The following is an 8888-nucleotide window of genomic DNA, read 5'->3' on the forward strand; positions in this document are numbered from 1 at the left end:
TCTCTCTCTATCTCATTTACAACTTAGCCATGATGCATGGCACTGTATCTGTGCAAGCGTTAGATTTCAGCACTATATTTAGCCATGTCACTGCAAGGGAAGGAGGATGAGAATATCTATACAGTATCTCACATAAGTGAGTACACCCCTCACATCTTTGTAAATATTTTATTAGTTCTTTTCATGTGACTACGCTGAAGAAATTACATTCTGCTTCACTGTAGTGAGTGCACAGCCTGTATAACTGTGTTTAATATCGTGTCCCCTTAAAATAACTCCACACACAGCCATTAATGTCTGAACCTTGACAACAAAGTGGAAATGTCCAAAGTGGGCCTAGAGTATCAATATTATGTTTGGCCACCATTATTTTCCAGCACTGCCTTAGGCCTCTTGGGCATGGAGTTCACCTGAGTTTTACAGGTTGCTACTGCAGTCCACTCCTCCATGTACTGGAGACATCACAGAGCTGGTGGATGTTAGAGACCTTGCGCTCCCCCACCTTCTGTTGGAGGATGCCCCACAGATGCTCAATATTGTTTAGGTCTGGATGCATGGTTGGCCAGTCTATCTCCTTTATCAGCAGCTTCTTTAGCAAGGCAGTGGTCATCTTGGAGGTGTGTTTGGGGTTGTTATTATGTTGGAATACTGCCCTGCAGTCCAGTCTTAGAAGGGAGGTGATTGTGCTTTGCTTCAGTATGTTACAGTACATGTTGGCATTCATGGTTCCCTTAATGAACTGTAGCTCCCTAGTCCCAGCAGCACTCATACAGGCCCAGACCATGACACTTTTACCACCATGCTTGACTGGAGGCAAGACACACTTGTCTTTGTACTCCTCACCTGGTTTCCACAACACCTTCTAGACACCATCTCAATGAAATAAGTTTATCTTGGTCTCTTTAATCCATGTCCTTAGTCTGCTTGTCTTCAGCAAACTGGTTGTGGGCTTTCTTGTGCCTCATCTTTAGAACAGGGTTCCTTCTGGGATGGCAGACATGCAGGCCAGTTTGATTCAGTGCTCAGCAGCATATGGTCTGAACCCCCCCCCCCCCAAAAACACACACTCCCTTCAACCTCTGCAGCAATGCTGGCAGCACTCATAGGTCTATTTCCCAAAGACAACCTCTGGATATGATGCTGAGCACGTGCACTTAACTTCTTTTGTCGACCATGGGAAGGCCTGTTCTGAGTGGAAACAGCTGTATGGTCTTGCGCACCATGGCCCTCATTTACTATTGCAAACCCGACATGTTTTGTCAGGTTGTGCGCCAAATTCTGTTGCATTGTGCTAGAAATTCTGTCTGCGCCAGATTTTGCGTCAGAATTGAAAAAACCCGACTAACTCTCCATTTTGCAAAGAAAACCCGAAAAGGGGCGTGGCCGCAGGGGGGGGGGGTTTGGGTGGGTTAAAAGGGGGCGTGGTCTCTGAAAAGGGGTGTGTTCCCGACATTTTCACAAAAACCCAACATATCTACAAAGGTTTCCACATAAAATGTGGTGGATTTGAGCTGAGTAAAACCAGACAGATCAGAGCAGGTGTAAAAAAGGTCATGTTTTCTGGATTTCCTTAGTTATTTACAGGTCATGTAGCTGTGGTGATGCACTGACCATAATTATATCACCTGTGAAAGATTAAAGAAATCCAGAAAATATGACCTGTTGGGGGGTGCTTGAGGAACACTGCTCTAATTTGCATTCTGTAATTAATAAATTTTTCACAAAAACAGTTCTGTTAGCTTCCCTTTCATATAGCCCTTTAAAAGAAAAGTTTGATCTTCTGGACATATTATTCATTCACTTCCTTGCACATACATAATTATTTTACTCTCATAAGATAGTTGCATAGATGGCATTTATTGATATTGCTGAAACAGCTCTCTTTGCAATCCAAAAAGAAAGAATAGATGTCCCGCCAGCTAATACACTGTAGCTTACCGTCTGCAGGTAGATTTGCAGCTTAGCACCTGCTACTAGAGTGAAAATATCTTCTTAATATGTTACTGCGTGGAGCCACCCCATAATGTTGCTCTACCTTTCACTTGACACTTTCCAGAATTATTTAAACATCTCCCTAAGGAAGGGGAAATTAACATTCAACAAGTATGTTGAAAAAAATTCTGCGACTGATTAATATCCGTTTCACATATCTGAATGGGGTTGTTTCTGTAAGCCTTATTTTGATAATGTCGTAGAAATTTGTGCAACAAATCTGGCACATGTTATTTCACCCTGATAGTTAAAGGGGTAGTCCAGTGGTGAAAAACTTATCCCCTATCCTAAGGATAGGGGATAAGTTTGAGATCGCGGGGGGTCCGACCGCTGGGGCCCCCTGCGATCTCTCTGTACAGGGCCCCGGCTCTCCGGCCAAATAGCGGGTGTCGACCCCCGCACGAAGCCGCGGCCGACACGCCCCCTCAATACATCTCAATGGCAGAGCCGGAGATTGCCGAAGGCAGCGCTTCGGCTCTGCCATAGAGTTGTATTGAGGGGGCGTGTCGGCCGCCGCTTCGTACGGAGGTCGACACGCCCCCTTCCCGCGGGCTCTCGGGGCTCCGTACAGGAGATCGCAGGGGGCCCCAGCGGTCGGACCCCCGCGATCTGCAACTTATCCCCTATCCTTAAGATAGGGGATAAGTTGTTCACCACTGAGTCACCACTGGACTACTCCTTTAATAAGTACTTACTATAAGAGACTTTATTTGGGAAATAGGGGAGAGCTCATCCTCAGAGACTGATTTGTCATGTGTTTACAATTGGACTTTCACATGTTACAATCATAGTGTATTCCCCCTGTAGGTTGTCTCTTTGTGGACCATGCAGCTTGGTCTGGAGCAACAGAATCAGAAGTATATTGTGCTCAAAGGTAATTTCCAAGAGGTCCTGGCCCAGGCTGTCATTATTAGCCTACAGAGAAAAAGCAAGTGTATTTCTATTTATATTGTTTTTGGTCTCTTCTCAGATGGAGTGAACAAGATCTGTGTCCTGTCAACACAGCTGAAGCTTCTGGATGCTATAACTCAGATGCAGCCTCCATGAACAGACAGCTTGTGTATGGAGAAAGTCCATCTATAAAGGGAAAGCTATAGGTTATAGATTTTTTCTGATTTGCCTTTATCATATTAATGATTTTTTTTAATAGATTCCCACCTAACATTCTTAGTACAAAAATAGATTAATATTTATGATGAATGCCTAATTTCAAAGTTAGAAAAAATGTCAGCCGATTTTATAGACTTAGTATTTAACAGCCACATACAAACTGAAATAGTGGTATGAACCATAGGTGCAGCCCTTTTATTAGGGGAGAATGGATTTATCAAGGCTTAATACCAGGAAACTATCGTAAAAAAAAGTAGCACTTCTTAATAGAAATGAATGGACACAGAAAGTCCTACAGCACGTGCTCTGACAGAGAGCCGGGGTCCCATTTAGGAGATTGCGGGGGTACTAGCAAGTGGATGAGATTTTATAAGTCTTATCCACCTACTGCAGACTATTTCCACTGTAGCATGGTTGAAACCTGCAGTGAATCCACAGCACAATACACGTTACACATGTTAGAAAATTAAACTGGTCAGAAACTGCCCAATTTATTTCAGTAGCTCAGGCTCCTGCTTCTACAAATCAGTTTTTACTTACGACACTTCTCTGGCATAATTTATATTATTTAGTATAATGCATCAAAAAATGCAATATATCTGGCACAAACTGTTGATTAAGGTGCATGGTGAAGTATGCAATTATAAATGTGGTGTAGGCTCTGTTCTTTAGAGAAGTTTTTGCCAGAATGCTGGCTGTTTTGCTTATCACAGTGACAAACACCCTTCATATTGCCTAAATCTCACAGGTTTACATTTTTCATTAAAAAAATACTCTACCCGAGTGAAGAATCTAGGGAAATTGAGCATGTGAGTTACTTTGCAGATTTCACTTCTACACTGCAGTTTAGCAGGGGTGAAATCTGTCAAAAAATCCACAGCACAATCTGCATGTTATACATACTGGAAAATAAACAGAAAGCAGAAACTGACAGATTAATTAAGTGGCATTACTTTTTGCCTGGTTAAGTTACACCAGCATTTTACATCAAAAAGTGATGTGGGATGTTAAAGGGGTATTCCAGGAAAAAAACTTTTTTTTTTCATATCAACTGGCTCCAAAAAGTTAAACAGATTTGTAAATTACTTTAAATAATCTTAACCCTTCCAGTACTTATCAGCTGCTGAAGTTGAGTTGAGTTTCTACTCTGGAAAGTTCCTGAGACAGACAGAAGTGTCAGCAGAGAGCACTGTTTGTCAGACAGAAAAGAACAACTCAACTTCAGCAGCTGATAAGTAGTGGAAAGATTAATATTTTTTAATAGAAGTAATTTACAAATATGTTTCACTTTCTAGAGCCAGTTGATATGTGGAAAAAACATTTTTTTTTTATGGAATATCCCTTTAATAAGGCCAGTATCACTCAACTATAATGTGTGTGCATTTCTGCATCCTTATCCTCACAAGTCCTGGACTTACCACAGTTCTAATGACCTAAACTGACAGTAACAAATGGATCTATGATGCTTTTAGTTCAGGTCATTAGACCCATGATAGGCCCAGGTTGTGTGGCACAAATGTATTATGCTCATGTAAAACAGGCCTAAATATGACAGATTCTACAAATCTTCTGAGACAGGCCCACTTTTTTGTGAGCTGAATACAGAAGCTAGATACATAAAAAAGACATGTAAAGCATGACCTAGTGAGTAACATATATAAGCACTGAATATTTTTGCGGCAGCACATGACTGCCAAGGCAAGCATCGGCTGTAACGTCATGTGCATTATGTACACAATGATACAAAGTTATGAATCTGCCTTAAAGCAGAACTGTCTGGTTTTCCCATAGTAACCAATCACAGCTCAGCTTTTATATCTTAGCAAGCTCCGGTATAATGAAGTCTGAGCTGTGATTGGTTGCTGAAGGAAAAACAAGCCATGTTTTGGCTTTTGACAGATTCATAATTTTGGGCCAATATTATTGCAGCATCCCAGGCAAGGACCCCAGCAGGGACAGCAAATTTGGAATTTTTTTCCTAGTTCAAGCCATAGGGGTTTTTTTTTTTTTTTTGAGCTACCTGAAATCCTCTGGAACATATATATATATATGTTTTACATGTCTGATCAATACTACCCTACCTCAGGGAAGAATCTGTAGAAGGAGTAGTTAAATACTTTGTAGTGTTTACACCTATCAGCAGGTCCTCAACAACTCATAGTCACAACTTATAGGTGCTTAATGGCTCCAGCAAAAAAGCTGCGCCGTATCGATTGTACATTTTTTTTCTATAAGGCTGCGTTCACATCACGATTTCTCCATCCGACTTGAGTACACGATTTAATAACTTAAAATCATATGAAATCGAATATAAAGTTGGATCCATTGACCTCCATTAAAAAATCAGATCCCAATTGGAATAGTTTAGATAGTCTTATTAACTTGTTAGGAAAAGTAGGTAAAAAGAGTGGATCAATATAAAAACAGATTAATTATGTAATACCCTTTGGATTACATAATATATAACAAAGAATTAGATTGGAAAGAGTGAATGAGTAGATGTGTGAATGTATTGTTCCTCCCTTCTTTTCTTTCTTCCTCCCTTTTTCTTTGGATCTTTCTTCTTTTTTCTCTATGTGTAGATAACTGTTTTATACATATTTGTTTGCTTTGTCTATACGTGTTATGGTTATTAAAATTTTGAAAAAATATAAAAATAAATCGGATCCATTACACACATCCGATTTGATCCACATCCGGGCAATGGATCCGACTTTATATTCGATTTCATACGATTTTAAGTTATAAAATCGTGTACTCAAGTCAGATGGAGAAATCGAGATGTGAAAGCAGCCTAATAGAGACTGTCTGGGATTAATTATAATTTCAGAGAAATAACTAACTAAAAAAAAACTAATTATTAATTATAATTTCAGAGAAATAACGAATCTCAGTATAGTAAATCAACGAATTTTAGAATTTTTACATTGTTCTTAATCTGTATTTGTTTAAGTGAGTGCAGTTATAAAGCTAACACAATATTGATTTGACTTTGATAAATTTCTGAATGGTAAACCATTTTTATAGAAGGTTCAAAACATAACAATAAATATCCAAAGTCTATTTTTCTTTGTGCACTTGTGTTGATATTTTAATATTTTCTTTACTTCCTACTTCCCTGAGGAACATTCTGGTTTATGTCCCTTTTTACAATACTGTTTGCTGATATGCTCCACATATACATCGGCATTCTGTCAAAATAGGATGTCAACGTATGTTTTCCCTAATCGACCAGGGCCTAAACAGTAATCAGCTAGCAATTACATTCAGGTCATTTTCCAAGCATACCAGTGTCTGGGCTAAAACCATAAAGCATAGATAGCTTTTCTTTATGGTTTGAGTCAAAATTTGGAAAATTAAATAAACATAGTCACTAGTGGTCTTCTTTTGGGCAATTAAACTTAATGGGATCTGTACATGCAAGTATAACGCAGCGTCCCATTTTGACAGGATGCTGATGTATGTCTGCAACGTGTTGGCTAATCATGTTGTGAACATGGCCTTACTATAAGTAAAGTTATTCTGAGTTGCGGTCTAATTATTGTTAACCTATGCTTGTTCTCCTGAATCTGATCTTGACTGACCCCTTTGTACTGTACTGACTTTCCTGTGCTTGACTTAGCCTTGACTCTCTTACCTTTGGTGGTCATTTGGTGACACTTTGTCCACTGTGCCAGCTGCTCCCCACACCAGATCACTTTAGAAAGTGACAGCTTCCACATCCTGGACAAGAATAAAGGATGAAAACCTAATAGGTACTTAGACTCTGCTGCAAAGTGTGGCCCAAAACTGGTTGGATAACACAGTGTGTCCACCTGTTTCTCTGTAAGGCTTTGTTCCCACTCAGTTTTGTCCCAAGCTCTTTCTGGGGCCTCATTTTGGTCATTATACTTTTTTTTTTTTTTTTTTTTAACAAAAACAAGGAATGAGTCCAAAACACAAAAAAAGGTTCAGATCTTTCCATTATAGGTTTCTTATTGTCAGTTTCACAAGGCCATTTCTTCACCTGCCACACCATAAGTTCCAGGATCCCTGGCACTCTTTACAGCACTATGTTCACTCATGTCTGGAGTTCAACTGTTATGATGTATGGATTCCTCAATCAGTGTCTAATCCACTGTGGCAAGTAACGATCCTGAAACCACAGATTTACAGACTTTGGCAGCCACTGTTTTTGGGGAACCAATATAAGCAGCATCTGCTTTGTCTATGCTTTCTGATCATGGGGCAGTATGCTATATTATTATGCACTTTGGCAGCCAAGTTGTTCTGGAAGGTTGAAGCCCAGGTAGGGTCTTCAGGGAGGGTCTCGCGGATAGCATTAAGGTTGAGCTAGCCATTAAGAAATTATCCTGTTTCCATCAGAGCCCTGATCTCCCTCGCTACCTGCACAGACATGAGTTTTAGGTGACACTCCAGGGAAACTACCTGAATAAGGTCTCTGGAGGTTGATGCTGCTTCCCTGCCTTCTGAAAGGCTGATGCCAATGGAACACCATAAGCTGTCTAATCAGGCACAACAATAAAGGTAAGTTTAAATCCTATGTATTGTCGCAGCAAGGCACATTATGGCCACAACTGTCTGATGAAGTCAGAAAATGTAACTTCCTAGTGTCTCTGGGAGAGCTGATGCTAGCCAAAAGGAATGCTCTCTGAAACACTGTGGTCTAGTTTTACTAAAACTGTCTGAGATTAATTCAGAAAACTCTAATGCCTAGGGTCACTGGGATAGGTGACCCTAGGCAAAAAGGACTGCTGTCCAAAACTTTATAGCCCGATTTTCCAGTAGCAACTAATCAGAGCTCAGCTCTCATGTTACCTGAGCACTGAGAAATGAAAGCTGAGCTGTGATTAATGACTATGGGTAAATTAGACCTTGTTTTTGTCTCCACTTAGTTAATCTGGGCCTATGTACCTGGGACCCTTTCCAGTTGGAATACCTGTTTTTCTGTCTGCATTTTTGGATTTGGGTGCAGCTGGAAACTTTACTGATCTAGTTAGTCCTTGGTGACCCATTATAATCTTCCTAGTGTATGCTTAGAAATACCACAGGTGGTGACAGTTGTAAATGAACAATATGAAAGTAGACTTGGCACTCAATCGATGAATAACTTTTTAAAGTTTCATCAATCTACATACATAAATCTGATGTTTCGGTCTCAATGGTCCTTCATCAGAAATCCAGATTGCTGTGGAAGCAGGTGTAGATGGTAGGTACTTCCTTGACTTCCATGATTATGACACTGGTGACTCACCTTGTCACACACATACTGTTTCTCTGTCTCACAGTGTATGTCCTTTTCCTACTATCTACACAAGCAATCTGGATTTCTAATGAAGATCTATTAAAACCTAAATATTACATTTATGTATGTGGATTGAGTAAATAAAACTTCAGTTATTTATCAGTTGAGTGCCAAGTCTACTTTCATATAGTTATGATTGGGATCCTACTTGAGCACCATTCAAATATTTTCACATATTTTTGTGTCTAGCTGTAAATGGACAATCACTTCTTGAGCCAGTCCAACATGTCTGTCACAGCGCCTCTAAGTTTGAAAGTCATTGTACTCCCCTCTGAGCAGATTTTCTTCTATTGCGGCCATCCTTCTGGGCCAAGATCGTTTTCAAATTGAACCTGCATGAAGCCCATAACCTGATCTTTATCCATGAGGACGATGAGTGGAAGGTGGTCTTTAAAACTTGTGGTAGCTATTATTATGAATACCTGATCACGTCCTTCAGCCTCTGCAATGCTTTAATGGCATTTCAGGAATTTGTAAACCA

General features: G+C 40.0%; 1 protein-coding gene across 1 annotated transcript in view; it reads left to right on the forward strand.

Moving 5' to 3' along the window:
* LOC130279165 (acyl-CoA dehydrogenase family member 11-like) overlaps positions 1-6786 on the forward strand; it is a 156689-nt gene extending 149903 nt beyond the window's left edge. Inside the window, exons 14-15 of the mRNA XM_056528680.1 lie at positions 2800-2866; positions 2963-6786. Coding sequence (XP_056384655.1) covers positions 2800-2866; positions 2963-3089 — 194 coding nt within the window. The 3' untranslated portion in view covers positions 3090-6786. The remainder of the gene's footprint in view (positions 1-2799; positions 2867-2962) is intronic.
* Positions 6787-8888: the final 2102 nt, after the last annotated feature.

The sequence above is a fragment of the Hyla sarda genome, chromosome 1, assembly GCF_029499605.1.
Source record: "Hyla sarda isolate aHylSar1 chromosome 1, aHylSar1.hap1, whole genome shotgun sequence".
Lineage (NCBI taxonomy): Eukaryota > Metazoa > Chordata > Amphibia > Anura > Hylidae > Hyla > Hyla sarda.